This window comes from Penicillium cinerascens (assembly GCF_028974065.1).
Source record: "Penicillium cinerascens strain IBT 15544 chromosome Unknown scaffold_4_segment0_segment0, whole genome shotgun sequence".
NCBI lineage: Eukaryota > Fungi > Ascomycota > Eurotiomycetes > Eurotiales > Aspergillaceae > Penicillium > Penicillium cinerascens.
The window spans coordinates 665,271-688,662 of record NW_026695297.1 but is presented as its reverse complement, the minus strand read 5'-3'; the positions used below and the strand labels follow the sequence as shown (position 1 = coordinate 688,662).

Genomic DNA, 23,392 nt, shown 5'->3' with positions numbered 1-23,392 from the left:
ACGGCTGCTTTTCCGGGGGTGGTAACAAATTCAAGAAAAATGAAACGAACGGACGCGTTGCGTCGGCGCTACTTGTACATTCAACCTTGAACGGGGACCCACTTGCCACGACGCCCTGACGAAATGCATCACCAAGGGATGATGATAATAAACCAAGAAGAACGCCGCAATTATCTGCATGAGCTACTTTTGTCTTAATTAGAACATCGAGAATACAGAGCCTTGAAACACTAGCAGCCTAACCTTGGAAGGGAGGTGTCATTGATTCCATACAACGTAATTCCTAAGCCACCTAACACCTAGCCCCCATTCACCCCTTTAAACCCGCGTACTCCCACGGTCACTTATGCCAAAAAAACATAGTTACTGTACCCGGTATATCTCGTTATTGTGAATGGAGAGAGGAGATTTCGTAAGTGATGTTTCCTTGTCTATAAAATCTCATTGCGTCTCTATATCTATATCTAGGATTATACGGAATTACCTCAATAGGCCAGATTCAGGGGTTAAATCCTCTGAAAACGGCGGAAAGCTTTTAGGTGAGCCCTCTAGTCCGATCTCTTCCAGGGAGTACCAGCTCCGATGCACCCATCAGCCCGCTCGAAGTACCAGTGGTGAGCGGAGAAAGCTTCAACTGTTGGGATACCGGTTCCGGTGTTACCCTTCCAGTTTACCTCACCATCCAGGACATCAATATCACCAGTGGAAACCGTAACGTTGTTTCCAGAGGTGATATAGTACTCAGGGCTGACATGGACGTACCCCATACCTAGAAGTGGCAGCTTAGGAACGGGGTCATCGGTGTGCGTGAACCGGTAGTTGTTACCCTGAGCAGTGATGTACTTGGCCAAAGCCGAGTTAGCCACGCGAGGCGATGCAAATGCGTACAACTTCGCTGAGGGGTGGCCACGCCCTCGAATATCTGCGGCTGCGAGGGTAGCAATACTGGCGCCCAGACTGTGTCCCACGACGACGAGTTCGTAGTCCAAGTTTTCGGAGACGACTTCGTTCAGGTTCTTCATGATGTCGTCGCGGACCACGGCCCATGAGTTCCAGAAGCCGAATTAGGCCTGGCAGCCGTCGCAGAGACCGGGGTCGGTGTGGGGGAACTCGAAGTCGGCCATCCAGTTGCGGACAGAGTATGAGCCACGGAAAGCCAGGACGACTGCCTTGTTGGTACTGTCAACGGCAATATAGCCCGCAGTATCGGTGGCGGTGGTGCTATAGTTGTAAGAACCTTATATGGTATTCAATGGATGGGGAAAGCTTACTTGGAGAAGTCATAGGCAATCTTGGTGTCAGCTGCCTCAACCTGAGGGCAGTTACCGGCCCAGCATGCCAGCTTGGTACCAGATTGGCCAGCATAGTTGGCTTCACAGTAAGAAGCAGCAGCATATTGGACCCAGAACTTGAACTGAGACAATTCATCGGACGGGACGTCTGGAATAAGATCAGCTATGTAGATGACAAAACATGGAGGAAGAATGTCATACCTCGAGCCTGCAGGGGGCTTGGGGCTGCGTGACTCAGCGCAGCGGCCGCAGACAGGGTAGTCAAGACGGGGAAACGCATAATGACTGTTGACGAGCTGACTTGGTGCGCAATGTCCAAAGCGGCGTACGGGGAAGCCCTTATATCTCACTGCCATGCCACGAGGGAAACAGGTCCTCTGGTACCAAGATTTTTATCTGCCGAAAAGGGTTGCTTGACAGGCTGTGGACCACTAGATCGAGGTATGATTTGCCCAGGGTCGAGGTGATTGACAATCCGAATGACTCTTTGAGGGGAGAACCTCGGCGTATCGGGGGTCTTTCCATTTAGCACTCGATCCATGCAGATCAAATCGAATCCCGAATGTCGAGTCCACGATAGCCCGATGCCGGCCGGAGTAAGGCCCGAGGCTTCGAGTATCAATCCAATGTACTAACGCGGCGAATTCGCAAAAACCAGGCACACTCCTCGGTATTCGGGGCACTGCAAATTTCATGTGCTGTTCCCACAAGGCGCCGATAGGAACCCATCGGGGCCGATGGCTGGTCTTGGCATTTGCCGTACCGGTGGATGACGATGGGGCTCCACGGGCATCTAACTATTTCCGGGGAGGATTTTAAGACATTTCCGATCAATCACTGATCATGCGGAAGCCAAATCAGAGAAGTATCAGCACTAATATCACTCAGTCGGCGTTAAGTCTCAATTGGAACGTTGGTGACAAGGATAAGTGTAAGATGTAGCGTGAAATCAAAGTGCGGCATTCCGACGCCACCAAATCCGTGCATGATCCGCTCGGCCCGATAATTGAGATCATCACGAACGGGTTCGCATTTCAGGCACGGAAAAACGATGAAGTGACATGGCATCGATTAGTATAGCCCTACCTGCAAAGGTACTACGATCTCTGTTCGGTGGCCGATCCCGCCGCCGAAATCTCCAAGTCGTCATGGTTGACCCACGTTCGGAATGCAAGATCATCGCGACACGGTCATCCCGAGTCGATCAGATATACTTTGCACGTGTTTTTGACGGGTCACATGGCAGTTAAGGAATGAACCGTCCGCCGACTGATGGCTTGTTTAGAATTGACGCTACCTTGAGGTATACTCAAGGTACATTTCCCGCTTTTAGCCAAACTCAAACTCTCGGCTTTATTTCAATGGATGCAACAAATTTGGAACACTCCACGCATATTTTATCTTCATGTCAGTAGGGTTACCAAGTCTCTTTTTTTCGCGACTAAGTACATGGTATCTCATTCCAAGCTTTGGGGGAACAACAAATGCATTGTTTATTATATCCATAGATCTATCACTACCCTCGAGAGTTATTCTCGTTTCTCTAACACCTTGGATATCAAGAACTGACATTTGTAGAACCAAGCCGAACTATCCAGGCTCGCAGCTTATCATGGGCATCATAAACCCTTTTTTTCAAGTCCAATTATCTGAGCCGAGCTACATCAGACATCCCTCCTTGATACTCGAATGCAAATCACTCAGTCCAACACGCACTCGGCGATAACCCGTTCGAGGACCTCCATTTTGCTGCCGCTGACCATTATCCTTGACCTTGAGACTCGAGACACTTGGTGAAACCGAGCGTGCACCACTCATAGCTGGTGTGGTGAGGCTGGGGCCAAGAGCAGTGCGTTCCAGAGCAAAGACCTCCACCATCCACTCATACCAGACCTTCCGGTCGTCAGTTTGTCGGTACATGGTAACGACAATCTCACCGTTGTCGGGGACGTTGAGGGGTGTCTGTAATTAATAGGAGAATCAATACCCACGAATGCCATAGAATCGACCAACCACAAAATTAATTGTAGAACTCACCTTCAAGGGGAAGTAAATGGGGAACCAGCTGATCATGCTTGCACTCTTCGCATCCATGGTCACCGGGTTGGTCGAAAGCTCGACATCGCCATATAGGACAGTCTCAAAGTATCCAGCCAATCCGTGGCAGACACCGCGGTTCTGGGCGGGGAAAGACAGACGAGTTTGACGCACGTTGTGCGCATTGGAGATGGTGGATTGCGTCGGAGATTGAGCGGGAATGTTCTTGTTCGGGTGAGAGAACGACCATGCGGTCTGAACTAAGGGGCTTGGGAATTCAGTGGCGGCGATCGGCGCCGCAGAGCCCGAGGAGCGGTTTGCCACGTTTTGGTTTCCAGCATCCGCAGAAGCTGGCGAGTCGGAGGTAGAGAGGAAGTCAATTGCATGTAGCATGACAACGTATGGTGTTTCCGGGGCCGCTGGGTTTGAAACAGTCTGATTCATGACATCGGAGTGCAGCTTTGGGGCAGAAACTGGCGTGAAGTGGGCCGTGTAGGAAGCGGGAATCGAGATGCCGTGGATGGGATTGATGAGATCGTTGATTCCATCCAGGCACTCTGGAGAGAGTTCATTGTCGGCGAATGAGCCGAGAAGCTCGGACACCACTATATCCACATAGGTATGCGTGAGAGCAGAGGCCTGGGGGTTAGTGAAATCGGATGCCGGGCCAGGGTCATTTTCACCCTTCTTAGGCGTGTAAATCAGCGAGTCCTCAATACCGAGAGATTCACCAACACGTTCCTGACTTCCCTGGGCTGCCTGTTGACGCACACAGGGTCCTTTCCAGCTGCGCATGTCTGATTGGACTAGTGTCACCTTGCCACCCCAAAGGCTTTCGTTGTGGCGCTGCAACAAGACAAACGCATTTTGGTTTTTCTCGACAGCCCACAAATCGATTTCCACGCCTGCCTGAACACTAGCCTTGATGGCTCGAGTGACCAGTGGGCCACGGCCAGCACCCACGACCGCAAGAATCACTTTGCCGTCAGGGTGCGAGGTAGGCTTCTTCTGCTCTGCCCAATCTCTCAGGGCTTTTTCAATCGCCCGCTCATACCACTCATATTTGATTGGGTCTTTTTCAAAGACCTCATATGTGATACTCTCCAGGTTGACAGTAAGTGGTTGCAAAGGAGCCTGCAGGTAGTCCTGATAGCCCACTCCAAATCTTTCAATAGGAGTACGCGGAGGTTGACGCTGCTGCAGGTTCCTTATGTAGGAAAGATGAGGGGTTGGATCATGATGTTTCTTGGCACCTGCGCCCTGTGACAAGCTTGGATAGTCAGAGCCAGAGATATGAGACTGGGTTGCATCTTCCATACTGTCAAGTCCTGGGATCGGACCGACGTCACAGAGAAGAATCCATGGAGCAGTTCGAAGTCGCATCAACTTTGCAATCAAAGCCTGGTGGCCCTTGGAAAGAACTGGATACCCTTTTTGGTTCTTCAGGAAAGCGGAAGCCTCAATGGTGAGTAAATGAACCGGCTCAGAATGCCAACGGGACTGTACAGACAGAGGTGGTAGCAACTTAGGCAAAGCAAGAGCTATTGTCGAGTTTAGTTACTGTTTTACAGGAAGAAATTAGGTAGCCAATACTTACCGACCAACAGCCTAGAATGGTACTTGCACGTCTTCCGGATAAGATCCCATGCATCCCAGGTTCCAAACAAATCCACCTTCGCCGACACGCCATCGTCTGGTAGAAGATACTCCTCTCGGGCTAGTGGGGCCAGATCACCCATGGTGTCAACCTCGAGCTCGGGGTTGTCGACCATGCCGAACCAGGTGTGGAATTGGATATACGGGCCCAGACTCAAGGCATCATGAATGGCTCGCGCATAGTAAACCAAGCCTTCTGAGTGGATGCTGCCGTGGTGCAGCTTAGGGCCAGGTACCAGAAGATAGCCAATGCCACAGAAAGCAGCGTATGCCACCTCCAGCATAAAGACCTGGCGGGACAGATCTGCAATCACTGGATCGGGTGAACACATATCAATCCAGCTGCTGGTCACACCGACAATCTGGCTAGTAGCATCATTGGGGATGAGAGTAGAGTCCAGCTTCGACAGTGGCGGCACTACCAAAGGCCGTGTGTTCTGCGATGTCGCCATAGTTCCAATAGGATCATATTTGGGCGGCTGCAAGTTGGACAAATACGAAGACAACAGCCCCAGGACCCGCGAATGGAAATGCGGCGTGGTGATTGAGACCGTTAACATATCATACTAGACCTTCTTGGTTAGCTCAAAAAAAAAAAAAGAAAAAAGTAAGGCGCTTATGGGAGAATATGAACCCACGTTGGTTTCATGGACCCTCCGGATCATCTGAGGGGTCACAGTCACTGAGCGATTAGCCTCATAGTGACCGATGCAGAACGTCGGCCCCGGGTCTTCAGAAGCACTGTAGCTGTCCATATTGACAATGGCCACGGTGTGGTGATGGTGGGAGAAGAAAGTCCGAAGAAGAGGGCCGGGTAAAAGTGGTGGACAGCACCACAAAGGAGGTCACCGCAAGGGCGCAAATACCGTAACTCAACCCTCGAAGACAGAAAAAGGCCTGAATCAGCCCCTGCGTGAATCAATCGCGTCCCTCGATCCCTTTGTGGGGTGCGGCAGAATACACAGGGCGGTGAGGGTCCGATAGGCACCTGGGGCGATCGGCGGGTAACTTTCCTATCCGAGTTTTTTATCGGTCGCCCAGTTTTTGCATTTTGCAACTTCGACTCCCATTCAACATCATGGCTGATCGAAGAGACCCCGAGGACGGTGTACGAGCCAAGCGCCAAAAGATGGACGCCGGAGACCCGAAAGACAACCCTTATCTCGCCCACATGTATGAGGACACCAACGGCGTGGACAAGAACTCGTCCCTGGCCAAGTTCAAGCGCCACCAGACAACGGCTGCGATGGCCAAGAAGGCCGAAGATGGCGAGATTAATCCCTTCAACGGTCGGCCCTTCTCCAGCAAATACGTCTCCATTCTGCACACTCGGCGCGATCTGCCCGTGCACCAGCAGCGGTAAGCCTCTACCAGTTCGTTTCCAGAAAGACCCTTTGGACTAACCATGCTTCATGCGCAGTGATGAGTTCCTGCAACTCTACCAGCAGTCGCAAATCCTGGTCTTTGTCGGTGAGACCGGTTCCGGAAAGACCACTCAGATTCCGCAATTCGTCCTGTTCGATGACCTCCCCCAGACCCAGCACAAGATGATTGCTTGTACCCAGCCCCGTCGTGTGGCTGCCATGTCCGTCGCTCAACGTGTCGCAGAGGAAATGGATGTCAAGCTCGGAGAAGAAGTCGGTTACAGCATTCGTTTCGAGGATATGACCAGCTCGAAGACCATCCTGAAGTACATGACCGATGGTATGCTCTTGCGAGAGGCCATGAACGATCACGACCTGTCGCGTTACAGCACCATTATGCTGGACGAGGCTCACGAGAGAACCATGGCTACTGATGTTCTGATGGGTCTTCTGAAGCAGGTTGTGGTACGTCGGCCGGACTTGAAGATCATTATCATGTCCGCTACCCTGGATGCCCAAAAATTCCAGCGCTACTTCTTGGATGCGCCACTTCTCGCTGTTCCTGGTCGCACGCACCCCGTCGAAGTCTTTTACACGCCTGAGCCCGAACAGGACTATGTCGAGGCCGCGATTCGGACCGTGCTGCAGATTCACGCCACTGAAGACGAGGGTGACATCTTGGTGTTCTTGACTGGTGAAGAAGAGATTGAAGATGCTGCGCGCAAGATCTATATGGAGGCAGAAGAGATGGTTCGAGAGGCCGATGCAGGCCCCCTCAAGGTATACCCGCTGTACGGCAGTCTTCCTCCCCACATGCAACAGCGCATCTTCGAGCCGGCACCACCACCTCGCCGCCCAGGTGGCCGTCCCGGACGCAAAGTCATCATTTCCACCAACATCGCGGAAACATCTCTTACCATTGATGGTATCGTGTACGTGGTGGACCCCGGATTCTCCAAGCAGAAGATCTACAACCCCCGCATTCGTGTCGAATCTCTTCTGGTCTCGCCAATCTCCAAGGCGTCTGCTCAACAGAGAGCCGGTCGTGCCGGTCGTACTCGTCCCGGAAAATGCTTCCGTCTTTACACCGAGGAGGCTTACAAGAAGGAGTTGATCGAGTCAACCTACCCCGAGGTTCTTCGTTCCAACTTGTCATCCACTGTCCTTGAGTTGAAGAAGCTGGGGATTGATGATCTTGTTCACTTCGATTTGATGGACCCCCCTGCGCCGGAGACTCTGATGAGAGCGCTGGAGGAGCTCAACTACCTTGCCTGTCTGGACGACGATGGCAACCTCACTCAGCTTGGCCGTCTAGCTTCCGAGTTCCCTCTCGACCCAGCCCTCGCGGTCATGCTTATCAGCTCACCGGAGTTCTACTGCTCCAACGAGATTCTGTCCATCACAGCTTTGCTATCCGTGCCCCAAGTGTTCGTCCGTCCGGCCTCTCAGCGAAAACGCGCGGACGAGATGAAGAATCTTTTCTCCCATCAGGACGGTGATCAACTGACCCTGCTGAACGTCTACCACGCTTTCAAGAGCCCTGAAGCGCAGGCGAATCTTAAACAGTGGTGCCACGACCACTTCCTCAACTTGCGATCGCTTCAGTCAGCGGACAACGTCCGGAAGCAACTCCTCCGCATCATGGAGCGCGAGGAAATCGAGATGATCTCAACTCCTTTCGACGACAAGAAGTACTACGAGAACATCCGCCGCGCCCTCTGCGCTGGCTTCTTCATGCAGATTGCCAAGAAGGATGCTCAAGGCAAGAGCGTCTACACTACCATCAAGGACAACCAAAGTGTTCTCCTGCACCCGTCTACTGTGCTGGCTCACGACGCCGAATGGGTCCTTTATAACGAATTTGTCCTCACTACGAAGAACTATATCCGTACCGTGACAGCAGTCAAGCCCGAGTGGCTCTTGGTATGTTGCCCTTCCCTTGCCCTCCCATCATACACCCGCTAACTTGAGAATAGGACATTGCTCCTACATACTACGACATTTCTACCTTCCCCAAGGGCGATATTCGCTCAGCTCTCATGCGGGCCGCGGAACGACTTGCTCGCAAGGAAAAGATGCGCGCCGAGAAGCGCCGCTAGATTTGCTTTCATGGATCAACGGTTTTAGATTCCCTCCCAGCTTGCTAGACTTTTGCAATAGAAATCTGTTACTAGCTTAAAATTCTCGCTGTAACAAATACATCTCGGCTATTGACATTGAACCTCTCAAAGAGAGTGTAGGTATATAGTAATGTACAAGAATAAAGTAATATTTCATGCGCTGAGGCGCGTTGCTCAATTCTGTCGAGCAGATTTCTTGGCCATAGCACTGGCAATAGTACGGAACCCCTTGGGACGTTCCGGGGTGGAGACTGCTTGTACGGGGGTATCAGAGGCAGTGAGAGGATCGGTCAATGGCATGGTTGTGTCCTTTTTAGAGAATCGCCGGGTAAACGGTCGAGGGCTCACTTCAGATGGAGGCAGTGTGCGGTCACTGTCGATCATTTCGGATATCCGTTCGAATTTGACATTCATGGGAGTGTTGGGGGTTTCGGAGGCGGGGGTGGGTGAAGTTTCGGAGGGTTGTGAGGAGTGGGTTTCTTGCTCGACTTCATGGACATCGTCCTCTTTAAACGAAGATTCGATGTGGTGTTTCCGGAGTTCGAAAACGAGGTCACGAAGCTGACTAATTTCGTCTTTCAGAGCGGTCATCTCGTCCTTTTGCGCCTTGGAATTCCGGGGGTTATCCATAGACCGCAAACTGGCTGGTGATGAAATCGCAGCTGGTTTGGCATCTTTGTGATCTGATCTATTGCCGGCAAGAGTGGTGGAAAAGGCATCCCGTGCATGAAGAGCAAGGAAGCTTGCGTGGTCAAGCGCTATTGCTTCATTCTCTGCCTCGAACGCATTCAAATCTTCACCGAAATCGTTGACAAAGTCGAAGCACTTCTTCCACAGAGGACGATCTGCATTCTCTCTGGGTGCCGATCTAGCAGCCTCTGTCCATCTCTCGAAATCGCGGTCAACGATAGGCACAATACCACTTTGCGCTGATGGTAGAGGCGGTTCAAATCCACTGCGAACGGCAGCTGTGATCAAGACTTTTGAAACCTCCTTTTTACCGCAGGAGTCACAAAGATGGACCATCAGCATGAGCAGACGCTCAACCATGTGACTCTGATGGTCGGTTGATGAGACCATATAGGTGGTAGCTCTTCTCAACACATTAACGCCCTTCTCCCAGTCTTGCCTGATGCTGTAGAATCGAGTGTAGTAAAACAGTGTTGTGAAATTGTCAAAGAAGCCGACGCTCCGCGCAGCTTGGAGCCAAGCGTCAGCTCGATCAGGCTGATCGAATCGTAATGCAGCAGCGATAAGCTCGCAATAAATGACAGGATTATTGCTGTCCAGCGGCGGGCAGACAATTTCCAAGCCATTCATTTTTCGATTTCGATAACGACCGAGAGTGCCTAGATTCGCAGAGTAACCTCCATGACCACTGAGCATCTGAAGGAACATATCAAAGTCCTTGAGGTTTTTGGACTTGCGGAAGAACGAGATAATGGTGATAATGAGTGAGGTGCTCAAGTTGAAGCCATTCGGAAGGAGGGCGCGGAGGAGAAGATCGTTGATGTCGTTCTGGCGAGCATGCGAGAAAGCAATGAGAATGTATCTGAAAGCAGCAGTGCGGTCGGGCTCCGCCGAAGCGATTAGGTTGCTAGATATCCGCATGAGGAGCTCTTGCAGGGACATCTGGTCTCTCGTGAATAATTGAATATCCCGGTTCAGCTCCGCGTCAAGGCGCACGCTCTCTCTCCGAGTCTCGTCGGGTTGCATTGTAGCATAGTGACCAATCACGTCGTCATATCCCGCATTTTTGTGAGACTTGAGTGCCCTGATTCGATGCCGTATACTGTTGAGCTCGTCCAAAAGTTTCCGGACGTTAATCTCGGGGAGGTCCAAATCAGCAGAGTAATTCATCGATACTCCGGCATAACGATGAGCGATAATCGGTCGCAGAAGGAGCCGGATCGCAAATTGCCGCAATGCGAGCTTCTGGATAGCCTTCACGCGTAAAGGATCGTCATGGGCCCAGCCCGGCAATGTTTCATCCTCAATGTCAAAGTCATCATATTCCGCCTCGGCGGCTATCCTGAAGTCGTTGGTTTCCTCTGCTAATGCACTCTCGAGTAATTGTGCATTGGCAGCACCGAGTACACTGCGTTCCGTGTGGAAGGACCTTGTTGGCTGGTTCGGCGTGACTCGTCGGGGTGCAGGAGAAAAGTTCGTGACGGTGCCGAGCCCTCTGGCCTGCAGCAATCGGTTGAGCGCCCCGGTGCTTTTCCTTCGTGACTCCAATGACTCCAGGAGTCGCTGTTCTTCATCTACCAGTTCATTCACCTCGGCCTTGACAGCCGCGATCTTTTCCTCCCAGTCATGTCGGCGTTGGGTCTTGGCTCTGGCGTCGGCAAGGGCGGCGGCGGCGAAGATACTCGTGTATAAGGCGGTCACGGAGTTTCCAATTCGAAGTTTCTTCTTGCTGGCAGCGCCTGCCGACCGCGAAGTCACTCCGCTGGCGGTCGTGCTCAAACACGAAACACAGCGGCAGGTCGACTGCGACCGAGCAGCGCGGGACCACAAGCTCTGCATTATCGGGACATCTCTGGAGGGCACAGATGACACAAGGATATGAAAAAGGGTCAATTAGACCCCCTGTGGAGTCCGATGCAGCAATGGAGTTGGGAAAGCAATCGTGCAATGCGAGAAATTCCGGCAAACGCAAATTGCCGGTGCAAACATAGCAAACAAGCTTGGCCGCTTGCATCTCCTGTTGGTCCGGGGTCGAGGATGCACTTCTCCAGTTCCCCGTCAACTACTTTCTACAATGGTCGGTCGCTTAATCTGCTTTGTGGCTGGGGTGCTCGCCATCAGCGGTGGCCTCGCGAATGCCCATGGGTCTCATTCGAGTAACCAACCGCCGTCCGAAGACTGGGCCACAAGACACATGATGGGTACGATGACAACAACACCAATGGCGCTGATACAATTGCTAACGAATTATTTAGAGGAACACCACATCGAGTCCTTTGATGCGGGCTCATTCTTTATGCTCCACGATTACGATTCCTCCGGGTCATGGACTGTTGACGAAGTCCGCAAGACGTACGGTCTCGACGACGAATCCAACAGCGGCGTGAGCGAGCCCAGCAAACAGGCCGCCGTCCGCACGGTCTTCGACCTTTTCGACCCAGGTAACACTGGCTTTATTACCCGTGAAGCCTGGCTGAAGGCGGACGCCGATGGCTTGCGGTTGCCCGACCTCGGATTTGGACCAGGACACCACGGCGACATGGAGTATGAATACGAGATTCACCACTTTGAGAAATTCCACGGAGATGACGCAAAGGAGGAGGACCTGACCCACCCCGAGGATATTGAGCACTTTAGGAGGCACGATGAAGAAGAAGCCGCTGAGATGCGTCTCGAAAGGCTTGAGACGATGCAACTGGTAGAGAGCAACATTCCTGCGAAATTCCGCCGCAATTTCTAGAGCTTCTGTGGGATGCCATTTGTTTTTATGTATATAGATATGTACTGACATATTGGGCTTTCGAGAGGTCTCGTGGCTCTTGGCTGCAGGTGATGCCTTCCGCCACCCTAATGATACGACCATCGTGAGCCTTGGTGGGCAACGACTGGATGTTAATGTCGAATATTGTGTTCAGGCCCCTTGGCCTTTCCGTTCCCATTGATCAAAACTCGTACATGTAAAGCCAGCAGGAGGTTTCTTGGCTGGCTCCGTTGCAGTGGAAACTAGAGATGTCCCGCTTTGAATGCCCTTCGGTTCATTGTCACCAGATTCAATCGGCTGTATACATCCGTGGTTTGTGGGTATTATCCTCGGAGTCGTCAGCCGGGGAACGGCCTCCACTGGTGAAGGGTTATTTGGCGCGAGTAAGTTGCAGAAAGAAGTGGATTCGCGGGAGTATTTTAAGCAACATATTTCATGCAGGGTCTTAACCCGGCTCGGTGCGTCGGTGCCTATGTGGCGACGGAATTCCCTTCCTATCATTGGATCCACTGGGAAGGCTGATTACGTCTGCGTCTATTGAGGTTCCGTTAGCAAGAGCTTGTCTAACCTTACGTAGGTCGGACCACTCGCCGCTGCTATCGGGCACGGTCTGGTGTACTTTGTTGGTTCACTTTGGACCAAGACGCGGAGTCCGCCGTGACGGGCGATAAGCCCGGAGGTGACCCCCGAGAATGGCGCTTTCCGGGATTGTACATACATTTTCTCAAATAAATGTAAATAGATTGATGGACATGGATGTAGAGATAGACAATGCTTGGTTCGGATAGCTGAGCTTAGTTGGCTCATTCCTCCAATATCAACCTAATGATTTGACTAGAGGAAAGATCGAAATCAAGCAATACTGGAAAAGGTGCGGCCCATGTGTTAAACGAAGTGTTGTGTATCGATCCGCGGACTCACTCAAACCTATCTTAATCTAGAAACTGTTTTCAATTGGGGCTGAAATGGTCATATTGCAATCAAAGTAATAGATATATCGATGGGATAGTGAGGACTGCAACCAGCCACCTAAAACAAACCAACCAGAGGCCAAAATATCATTGATGCAGAGCGGGAGTGCCGACGCCAAAACAGAGAATAAAATCGCTAATGCCCAGAACGAGGGGAATGGGGCCTAAAAGAGCTGAAAGAGCAATGTGCAAATCAAAATCATGAACGCCCGTGCGGAAAAAAACACGTCGAGGAAGCAAGGCTCACACCTTTGGATTTCAAGGACATGTACCTAGTAGAAATGGCGGATCGCTTCTTGACTTTATGGTGCCATATATAGAGAGGGCGGGTCTTGGAATGGTGAGTTATGAAGTCGTTATTCGATTACGCAAGAATTCATTGTCATCACGGAGCGGGGGGTAGATCTTCTCCTCAGAAGTCCATCGCGGGGTTTCCTAGTCTGTCATTCGAATCGACCACCCTGATTCTGAGTTAGTGAAAAATGGATCAAACAGTGGCGTTTCTCAGAACTTACGAGTATTGTTTGGTGAGGGTCCCTTCCCCACCCTTGGATAGATCGATGTTGAAGACATAAAAGTTGCCATCACTGGTCACGACCATCACCTGAGGAGAACTATTGCTCATAGCAACAACACTCCGGAGAGGGCTGGCGCCTCCATTCCCACCTTGAGCTTGATTGGATCGTGGTATTTTTATCCAGGCGAAGTCACGCGCTGGTTCCCACATCTCACTCACGCCCTTGGGAAGGTAGCCGCCCACCCTTGAAGCAACAGCTCCTCCGACATTTTGAGACGTCCGACGGAGCATTCCTATCAAAGTGCCGTTGTGCTTTCGGGTTGCCAAATCCGCTCCGGTTTCACTGCCCGCCTCATCGTCATCGTGCGCGCTCCCAAAATGACTGCTCCCGTAATACGACTCACGGGCAGGCGGAGATTGCGAGGGAGGGGAACCTTCAGAGGGTGGACCTTGCTGACTCAGTTTGAAGAGATGAATGGTCTCGGTAGACGAGGAGACACAAAGAAGTGTCGACGTGGTGTTGAAGGACATGCTGTAGATGCGTGAGGGCATAGAGCCACGTCGGAACTGGTAGAGTTTACGACCATCGGGAACTGAGAAAACGCGGATAATCGTTCCCTTGTCCGAGGCCGTTGCAAGCAGAGTCCCTTCACTGTTGAGTGTGATACAGGCCAACGGAGAGCGGTGCGCTTCAATGACGTTGATAGCTTCGAGTTTCTGCGCATCAAAGATGAGAACATCTCCGGTTGTTGGCGAGACGTGAGTTGTTCCCGGTGGTGCATGGGCTGGTGGCTTCATCGTTGCCGGGGCCTTTTGAGGCAGGGGATACGCCATGTAACAATTATCCGAAGATGGTGCCAAGGCACAGGTGGCTGATACGATGTCAGTAGGCACTGGAGGTTTTTGATCTGGGGTCAAGCATACCGTGTGGGTTAGGTGACGTATCAATTGTAGACAAGAGCTTCATGGTCTGAATATCGTAGAGATAGATCTGATCCTCCAGCACGATGACGAGACGTTTGCGATTCAACTTGACAGCTAGAACTGTAGTTGGGAATGTCAATTCACATATTGTACTTTGACGCTATAGGAGAAATCATCAGATCGGCCATTCCAAGTCACTTTTATACAGCGGGTTCATGGCAAGCTCCGACGAACCTTGGTGTTTGTGATTTGTAGACGACGGGGCGATAATATGAGAGCAACCAGGGAGGTTGAAAAAAGCATCTCAATCACCGCGATGTTCCCCTCTTTGGTCTCATAGCTCTTGGCAAATGGTTCGGTAGTGAATATGCGAAATCCTTTGGAGGTGGCTGGCTGACGTCAGTAAACGCCGAAGTCGACGGCCTTCCGAGTGGGTGGGAAGCTCACCGACAGCCAGGTAGCTGTAGTCCTGGTTAAAGGTCACGAAGTTCATCGTCATTTTGCCGACAGGTACTAGGCGCAGGTGGTCGGGTCACCAGAAGGTGGATACAAGAGCCGCGGATGATGACCCCGCTTGGGAGGACTAGGGGGCTGAGGGGAGAAGTCGCCCGTCACCGGTCAGCGCGTATCATCTCTCACTGGTTCCAGGACGGTGCTGCGAAGGCGACGGGGTTGGAGAAGTGAAGATGCGACATCCGAGATCCCTAGAGAGAATTTGGTCGTTCGCAAGCGAGTCGCCGCGCTTGGGCCACACCTTGATTACCCACCGCCTACGAATTCGCTACATACGTTTGTCTTATCGATAACGATCTCTCCGACGAACACCACTCTGAGAGCATCGCCCCGGCGCCCGCGGAGTCGGCTTTGGAGGCCTTGGAGGCCGACAGGTTGATGAGGTGTAGGTTGTGACCTACAGAGTTGGGTGCATTGGGCTTACGTCGCGGACAAACAACAGCAATATTACCTCCGAACAAACCATCCTAATGATCTACTACCTCGAACCACGTTTCTGTCGCCCCAGCGCCGATCACCGATTATCAATCGCGAATACTAGCTGTGTATACTACAGCGCAGAATCTGCGGCAGATCATGAATACGAAATTGGTGGAGAACTCCAAACTGGTGTTCATTCTCACGGGCGTGGATAGTAGGTGGAAGCCATGAGACAAATACCGAGATGGGGCGTAGCGATCCGGTCCCCTTTCATGCTGCTCAATGAAGAGCATAAGTTGTGTAGTGGGTATATTTTAATTTTCGACGGCTATGAGAAGCTCAAGGGTCATAAGAAAATGCTATTCGAAGTATGCAGGCGTTTACGTGGGTACCTGGGACGTATAATCTGCATTAGCGCCGGATAACATTGAGACCTGCAGACCTCGATAAATTGCGGTGAGCTGTGATCAGAACTTGGACATCTTGACGAAGAGCACTCTGCCTGACTACTGCTTGGCGCTCTTCGTAGTCAGTATCTGCCATTGGACTCAAGTTACACATTCTCCGGCTCAGACCTCTGCTTCCCGGCCACGTCGCCTGCATCATGAATACCGGGCAGGCAATTCCAGCAAATCGTCGTCAGCCGGTAAGAACTCGTCATCAAGTATTTGTATATCGGATCCTTTATCCAGTGCTGGACCAAGCCATACCTCGCAAGCACCGTCGGCGATGACTGGAAGGTACGGTAGCTACCCATATCCGCGTCACACGATGCGCATGCAGGCCGGGTAAACATAAGCTCTCAAACGTTTGTTTCACGCCTTGTCGTAGTGGATAAATTTCCAGTGGATGAATCTTGTCTATGATGCCGGGAGCCGTTAGCGTCCCCGACTATCTCGACAGAGCAGTCGTTGATTTGGCGGTTACGCTGGAAAATGACTCCAAGCTTTTTGAATCCACTGGGATGGCCCTTCTTACGGGAAACCCCATAGTTCTCCACCGGCTACGATGTGGCTTCATTACGATAAATGGCGCACCTCGTCTTCAACCGAATCGAAAATAATGAAGCAAGGAATGATAGTTATTGTACTTATGGCAGGTAATGATCAAGCTCATTCAGTTCTCGGCCAACGACGTGCAGTCACTGTACATCAATCTCAGCCGGGGCATGAATTCCACCATCGAACACTTTTTAAACCTTGGGCCTAGGCTCGACATGGTCCATCCCAGGAACATTACCCGAAGAAGCGATTTTACGACCTGGCTAGATCCTGTTCCTCCCACCTGGCTACAAACGGCATACTTAGCAACGAATCATGTCGACTTCGCCGCCCATACTGTACAGTACATCCTTCCGGAACCCGACCACAGGGATAGCTCAACATGTCGTCGAGAAATCGAGAGAAGATCTGCAGAAAGTTGTCCCGATCGTTCGACGTAGTCCCGGCTGACATGTTAGGCTTTTAGGTGGGCCGGTTAGCCAAGGAGATGCGTGGAATAGTCGACCAATAACCAACGGGTTGGTTGGTTTTGTGCGGTTCAAAGGACAACCATTAAGTGAGGGGGGGAAGGGGAAGGGGTGTTTCCACCCTCCCTGTGCCACCCTGGACACACGCCTGGATCTGATTTGGGCACCGGCTCTGTGGTCGATGTTTAGGTACCCGTTTCCTGGGCATCTGCATCTCCCGGTGATGCCAGGGAATCCTTCCCTTCCGCATGCGGCTTTGAGACGTTCAGGTCTCCTTAAAGTCGGCTCTCCTGCACCTCCCCACCTGAAGGTGGATCACACCGGCGATCCGGGGTCATGTAAACAAATGGACGAATACTGATTCTTGATAGGGTTTACTATATATACATGAGCCCACTTGGACTCCCAAGATGATCAAAGTATAAGCCGATGGCGAGGATAAATTGAGTTTCAAGATCCCAACATTCCATAGACGGACCGGACTGGGCAAGTTGCCACTGGAGGGTAACCGTATGCAAGTGGATCGAGGTGCCCACCGGTGTGCGGGGAGACTCTTTGTTTCTGTGGTGGAGGGACGCACGGACGAAACCGGTTGGACAGGAATCTGGGCCGAGAAGGAGGGGGCATATAATATAGGAATCTCAGCGTCATCGGAAGCCTCCCCGGGAAGCGTGATTGGACGTGAGCGGAATAGATTGCAGGTGCCGCGAGAGGGTGGTCCGTGGATGTGCGAGTAGCGTGTTCCAGGCGGGGTACAGTTCACCTTCGCATTCACCTCACTCTGACTTGGGTTTCGAATCCTGTTGCGCGTAACGTACTCCGTACTAATCGCGATAACAAAGTGGAGCGGTGGAGCTGCGAGCCGTGGAGCCACCCCGGGGGATAATGACATAAATGATGATGAGGAGATAAAGTAAACTTCCCTCGTTTCTTGTGTACACTGCTAGACTTAGTATTCTTGTCCGACTCATTCCCGGCCCCTTACTCTTGGCCTTATCTGCATCGTATGACTGCTCCCCGCTTGTCTCTCTCTTCGCCCCCTTCACATTCTTTCTCTCCGTGCCCTCTGTACTTTGTTTCATCAACCGAAACTCCGTGAAGAGCCCGCTCTTCCACTTCATACCTTCCCCCCAGCCCCTGTTGCAAAGGATGTGATCTTCTTGTTGCGCGGCTGCCGAATTGTGTGATACGAAACTGCTCGATACTTGCGATCGTCGACACTCCACTAGCCCATCATGGCAACCGTCGTCGTTCAACAGCAGGCGCTGCGCCATTCCACTCCTCCTCCTTCTTCCATCCCATCCGCCCTCTCCGTCAACAGACGGTCGAGCCCGATTCCGAACAAGCATCTGCCGGTGTGCCCAACAGGCCCGTCTTCCTCCGAGTCTCTGCGGGAGACTCCTGCACAACGCACCACCAATGATCAGACTTCCTCACTCCTGTACCCGGCCGATGGCTTTGTGCGTATTTCGTGCCCGCCGGCACCCAATATCTATGCCATCGATGCCGAGACCTTATCTTCTGCGCTGGATCACATGGCAGCGCAGCCATTGCCTGATCCATCGCAAATGTTCCCCTGGCTGCATGGCCTCCACCCCGATAACCACCTGCAGTTGGGCTTCTTCTCCGGTCGCAAGAAGTCCCTGCGCCGAGCACCGAAATGTTGGCGCGGAATCACGGTGGTCAAGTTGGGCGGTGATCTGAGCAAGGCACGCATCAAAGGTGCCGTCGCTCCCAGCGAAGTCATCTCGCCCTCATCGCGTTTCTTGATGGCCGACCCGCCGGAGGGTTTCTCGGTGCGCAACTTCCATATCCAGACTGCCAAACTTGCTGCCATGTCGGATATAGTGGTTTATGCCGAAGATGGAGCCAGCAAGTCGGAGCTTCTTGCGCTGGCAGAGGACTTTGCGATGGCCCAGCAGGCTTGGCGCATGAAGAATGATCCCTTGCAAGAACGGCCGACTTACAACACCTTCGTGGTCACAAGCTCCTTCCACCATATTGAGAAGAAACTCCCCCAGCTGGTCGCTATCAATTCGCTTGGCCAACTCACTGGTCGGGTCATGGACTTCTCTCAATGGGAGCGTCTGGAGATGTGCAGCATGTCTCGTGCGTCGGAGATCTCAACCAATGTCTGGCTCGGACCGACTCCTGATTACATGCTTCGACCGGGAGTATGTGATGAGCCCGAGACGGTTCCGTATGATCTGATGATCGAGGCAAGCGATCTCGCCAGTATCCCCGGTCCTCGTTTCTTGGCCACGCTCGACGCAAAGCTCGAGAGCGCTCCCCAGCGAATGGAATTCCCCTCGTCTGGCTCGATTGTACTCCCTTCGGGCCACACCCGCGAAGTCGAAGACCTTGTCGCCACCATTCGATGGATCTACTACCTCGCTCACCCCGAGCCAACCGAAGTGGCAGACCGTGACGGCGACATCGCCATGACTCACCAGGAGAAGAAGGCTCGTCGAGTGTTCATCCATTGTGCCGATGGCTACACCGAGAGCTCGCTGCTGGCAGTTGCGTATTTCATGTTCGCCGAAGGTGTTCCCGCGCACGAAGCGTGGCTTCGTCTGCATCGTGAAAAGGGTCGGAACTTCTTCGCATACCCGACGGACGTTGCGTTCCTAAGTCACGTTCAGCCACGTCTTTTGCAAGAGAGCCCGGTAACCCGTTCCAGCGACCCCTCGGAAATCTGGGATCCCAACTGGTTTTTGAAGATGGACGGCTCTTTGCCCAGTCGCATTCTTCCATGGCTGTATCTGGGTAACCTCAATCATGCCAACAACCCGGATTTGTTGTGGGAACTTGGGATCCGACGCGTTTTGAGCATCGGCGAGCCCGTTTCGTGGAGCAGCGAGGCCCGTGACAAATGGGGCAAAGACAACCTCATGTACATTGACAACGTTCAAGATAACGGTATCGACCCACTCTGGCAGGAGATCGATAGGTGTTTGGAATTTCTCGGTGAGTGAAACCCACCGAACTGTCGTCCATGGTTTGTTTTGAACGTGTCACTGACATTTTTTAAGAGCATGAAAAGAAAGAAGGCATGGCGACCCTGGTTCACTGCCGTGTTGGCGTTTCCCGATCTGCCAGCATTTGCATTGCCGAGGTGATGAAAACACAGGGTCTCTCCTTCCCTCGCGCATAGTATGTCACACCTTCTTTGAAACCCTAGACTTGAAGCCAAAACTGACCTCAACCCAGTTGCTTTGTCCGCGCTAGACGACTGAACGTGATTATTCAGCCCCATCTCCGCTTTGTGTAAGGATCTCTCTTCCCACCCTCAAATTTTTTGATCACTGACATTCCTCTCCAGCTATGAACTCCTCCAATGGGAAGAGAGCCAAATGAAGAAACGCGGCCCTTTGAAACGCGAACTCGAATGGCCAACTGTCGCCCGCGAGATTGCACTCCTCAACAAACCCTACTCTAGAACCTAAGGGTATCACCGGCTTCAGCCTCAACTCTCCCTTCCACCAGACTTGACTTCATATGTCTGACCGCGATATTCTTAATCTTTTTTGTTTTTTCTCACGTTGCCAGATCCGCACTTCTTAGAAAGTCGGACCACACATTTACACGTTGAACGATCTTGACACATGACTGCTACGAACGAGGGCTGGCTTTTCGCTGGATTTTGGCGCTTGGCGTTGCGAGAATTTGATACGGGATTATCAACAACGACGATTCAATGCTTTTCACCAACCTCACATGATTCTGTCGTGTTCTTTAAGCCTTATCTTTCCATTCTCTGCTTTATCTTTCATCTCTTCTTGGACTTTACATCCGTCCAGCTCATATTTTACAGCAACATCTTTCCCCTTCCATTCCACTTCTTCGCGAATCATGAATATCGCGTGATCATCCATATGACGGGGCTGGCGGTGTGCCATCTTTCCGTCTTTGTGACTGCATAGTCTGGTGATTCTTTTTCTTCTTGTATTGGATTATGGGTTCGTGTTTCCCGCGGAATGGACACGGCGTGGTCTTAAAATCTGGATCACTGTTGGACTTTTTTACTGCGAATCCTACGAACATGTATGGGGGTTTGTTTGATTTATCATCCATATTGGTATATTGATAAGTTCGGATCACCTTAGCATCGCTCGAATACCCTGTAGAGTCCCTTCAGATCGGCAACCTCCACCACGCCCTTTAGCATCCGCGATGTAGCAACTAGTCGTGCACGGAGAGCTGGGAATACAGCGTACTCTAGCATTCGGGCCATTTGCGCACGGCGTGTTTGGATCATCGGGTCTTCTTCTGTTGGGGCGTCCACGTTGGGTTCATCGGAAGTCGAAGCATCCTTCGATGGTGCGACTGGGAGCTGCTCTGGGGTATAAAAAGTCGCGAGTTCACGTAGAAAGGTGCGGAAACATTCTTCTTCGCCAGACCAGTCCACATAGGGACCCAACCGGAGCAAGAATCGCGGCAGTTTTGCTAGCGAGGGCACATATCCCTTCAAAAGAAGTGGAATCGTGAGGAGCTCGCCCTCGGCACTGATTTTTATTGAGAAGTATTCGTCCAGCATCTCACGGCGCTCGATCAGGGTCTGTGTTACCATCTCTGCGGCATTGGCGAAGATGGTCTCTGTATTCGCATCGTTGCTGCTATGTCTCTGCTGCTCCGCTTCAGCGGCAATCTTCAGTAAATCTACCAGCTTCGGTGGAGGATCTAAACGGATGACGCCAAAGTTGCCAAAATCCGTCAGCCCGACCTGGTAAAAAAATTCATTGCAGGCGAGACCGTAGTCTACTAGGTAGAGTTTCACTCCGGATTGGATGGCTGCTAAGCGTCGTTGTTCATCCACGAGACCGACATAGGTATGTGACGCGAACATTTCCGTTAACGTATTATGCATGGTGTCACGAACAGCGCTGCGAAGGCTCTTGACGGACGTGAGGGCGATGCGGAGGGGTTGACGGTCTGTGGTTTCGTACTGGAGACTGTCGTCCAGTATAGATGATGGTGGATTGCCGGGGATGGTAGGCGTGTCAGGTTGTGCAGGAGATGGGGCAAGCATGGAGGTAATCTTGCGGACTTTGGAATCCGTGCGGACGAGATTGTTTTCGTATGGTCTTTTGGATGTGGCGGGTGTCTTCGGTGTGCGTGTTACCTTCCCATCTGCTACACCTTCATTGTCTGAGCCCTGATCAAGCTGAATGGTATCGATGGTCTGAACGCCGGGCAAAAGACTCTGGGTGAGGAATGTTCGGCTCGAGTCAACTTTGGCAAGCTTGGACCTGATTTCATTGCAAACCATCTCAATGATCTCGTCTTCGTTCAAGAAATTCACCTCACGTTTAGTCGGGTGAACATTAACATCCACGCGGTGTGGCTCGATTTCCAGATCGATATATGCGAAAGGATGTCCACCCTTTGGCAGGAATGCGGAGTATGTCTGTTCCACCGCGCGTTTGATAGCAGTTGATTCCACAGCGCGGTGATTGATGAAGAGCAGGATGGTCGTCTTTTTGACATGATAATTGGCATTGGTGGCTAAGCCCGAGGCACGGAAACCAAGCTTGCTGTCTGAGGCCTCGAATTCAACCAATTCATTTGCCACTGCACTGCCATGAATTTGGCGGATTCGGTCGACAATGGTCGCGCTGGAGGGCGTTGAGATACTAACTCCCGAGTCACCATGCTTGCGGCATGAGAAGGCAACACCAGAGCAGTGCACTGCATACCGACCAACAACATCGAGGATCTTCGCGTACTCTTCGCTCGCGGAGCGAAACGCACGGCGGCGAGTAGGGACATTGTAGAACAGGTCCTCGACCTGTTTCTTTCGTTAGAACCCTATCAAATCGAAGACAAGCAGTCGTAGTTACCGTGATTTGTGTTCCTCCACGGCCAGCGGTAGCCTTGGGAGCGGCATTTTGTCCTGGCTTTGCCGGAACCAGCTTTCCATCAGCGTAATGTGCTCTCCAGGCGCAGCTAGACCCAGCCGTCTTTGTTGTCACTGTCAGATGAGCGATGTGACTGATACTGGCTAATGCTTCGCCGCGGAAACCATATGTTCCGATCGAAGAGAGGTCCTCAAATTCCTTGAGTTTGGATGTGGTGAATCGTTCGCAGAGAATGGGGAGGTCGTCGCGCTGGAAGCTATCAGTTATATTATCCATATCTATTGGGGAGTCAAGATCAAGCCAACTCACATCAATACCATGCCCATTGTCCGTAATCTGTAAAAGCTTCAACCCTCCATCTTTGATCAGAACCTCGATCGAAGTAGAGCCCGCATCGACAGCGTTCTCGATTAACTCTTTCAGCGCGTGCATTGGAGCTACGATAATCTCTCCGGCTGCGATCTTGTTGACGACATCGGGATCGAGGGCCTGTGGAGGCTCATTAGTACGGCTCCTTTTAGGTAGTGTTTCACCGAATGGGTAGAGCTGTTCGTACCTTAATTCTCTTGGGCTTGGACGACCCAGAGACCTCTGACTCCTCCACCGCACGCTTAGTACCATGCTGGTCTGGAGAATCCAGATCCATATTGTATGCCGTGGTGTTCAGGATGCTGCGTCGCGTGCGCGCACCGTGAAGTGGGGAAGAAACGCGGAGCTCGAGTTGGCGATAAGGCGATTAGGCGTTGATCTCACTATTTGTGGAGATCATCTTTCACCCTCTCGACCCCTTCGCACCCTTTC

General features: G+C 51.9%; 9 protein-coding genes across 9 annotated transcripts; 3 read left to right on the top strand and 6 right to left on the bottom strand.

The window, feature by feature from the left end:
• Positions 1–548: 548 nt before the first annotated feature.
• Positions 549–1,022, bottom strand: N7498_008204 (lipase family protein; the record flags this gene model as incomplete). The annotated part of the gene is made up of 1 exon (XM_058455266.1): positions 549–1,022. The coding sequence occupies one exon, from the start codon at positions 1,020–1,022 to the stop codon at positions 549–551; it is 474 nt and encodes a 157-aa protein (XP_058305254.1).
• Positions 1,023–1,064: 42 nt separating this feature from the next.
• N7498_008203 (uncharacterized protein) lies at positions 1,065–1,572 on the bottom strand (the record flags this gene model as incomplete). The annotated part of the gene is made up of 3 exons (XM_058455265.1): positions 1,065–1,221; positions 1,272–1,440; positions 1,494–1,572. The coding sequence occupies 3 exons, from the start codon at positions 1,570–1,572 to the stop codon at positions 1,065–1,067; spliced, it is 405 nt and encodes a 134-aa protein (XP_058305253.1).
• Positions 1,573–2,951: 1,379 nt separating this feature from the next.
• On the bottom strand, positions 2,952–5,740 carry N7498_008202 (protein arginine N-methyltransferase; the record flags this gene model as incomplete). The annotated part of the gene is made up of 4 exons (XM_058455264.1): positions 2,952–3,254; positions 3,330–4,870; positions 4,927–5,551; positions 5,624–5,740. The coding sequence occupies 4 exons, from the start codon at positions 5,738–5,740 to the stop codon at positions 2,952–2,954; spliced, it is 2,586 nt and encodes an 861-aa protein (XP_058305252.1).
• A 323-nt stretch (positions 5,741–6,063) lies between these two features.
• Positions 6,064–8,448, top strand: N7498_008201 (DEAH-box ATP-dependent RNA helicase PRP43; the record flags this gene model as incomplete). Its single annotated transcript, XM_058455263.1, has 3 exons — positions 6,064–6,344; positions 6,406–8,272; positions 8,326–8,448. The coding sequence occupies 3 exons, from the start codon at positions 6,064–6,066 to the stop codon at positions 8,446–8,448; spliced, it is 2,271 nt and encodes a 756-aa protein (XP_058305251.1).
• Positions 8,449–8,643: 195 nt separating this feature from the next.
• Positions 8,644–10,998, bottom strand: N7498_008200 (uncharacterized protein; the record flags this gene model as incomplete). The annotated part of the gene is made up of 1 exon (XM_058455262.1): positions 8,644–10,998. The coding sequence occupies one exon, from the start codon at positions 10,996–10,998 to the stop codon at positions 8,644–8,646; it is 2,355 nt and encodes a 784-aa protein (XP_058305250.1).
• Positions 10,999–11,233: 235 nt separating this feature from the next.
• On the top strand, positions 11,234–11,899 carry N7498_008199 (nucleobindin SSP120; the record flags this gene model as incomplete). The annotated part of the gene is made up of 2 exons (XM_058455261.1): positions 11,234–11,360; positions 11,415–11,899. 2 exons carry the CDS (start codon positions 11,234–11,236, stop codon positions 11,897–11,899), a joined length of 612 nt encoding a protein of 203 aa, XP_058305249.1.
• A 1,404-nt stretch (positions 11,900–13,303) lies between these two features.
• On the bottom strand, positions 13,304–14,966 carry N7498_008198 (phosphoinositide binding protein ATG18; the record flags this gene model as incomplete). Its single annotated transcript, XM_058455260.1, has 5 exons — positions 14,780–14,966; positions 14,567–14,721; positions 14,333–14,492; positions 13,407–14,280; positions 13,304–13,352 (listed from the first exon to the last, which is right to left on the bottom strand). Exons 1-5 carry the CDS (start codon positions 14,829–14,831, stop codon positions 13,304–13,306), a joined length of 1,290 nt encoding a protein of 429 aa, XP_058305248.1. The 5' UTR covers positions 14,832–14,966.
• Positions 14,967–17,968: 3,002 nt separating this feature from the next.
• pps1 (tyrosine/serine/threonine protein phosphatase PPS1) lies at positions 17,969–20,179 on the top strand (the record flags this gene model as incomplete). Its single annotated transcript, XM_058455259.1, has 4 exons — positions 17,969–19,700; positions 19,766–19,886; positions 19,944–20,000; positions 20,056–20,179. The coding sequence occupies 4 exons, from the start codon at positions 17,969–17,971 to the stop codon at positions 20,177–20,179; spliced, it is 2,034 nt and encodes a 677-aa protein (XP_058305247.1).
• Positions 20,180–20,835: 656 nt separating this feature from the next.
• N7498_008196 (mismatch repair ATPase MLH1) lies at positions 20,836–23,237 on the bottom strand (the record flags this gene model as incomplete). Its single annotated transcript, XM_058455258.1, has 4 exons — positions 20,836–22,521; positions 22,574–22,840; positions 22,901–23,080; positions 23,148–23,237. 4 exons carry the CDS (start codon positions 23,235–23,237, stop codon positions 20,836–20,838), a joined length of 2,223 nt encoding a protein of 740 aa, XP_058305246.1.
• Between the last annotated feature and the right edge of the window lie 155 nt (positions 23,238–23,392).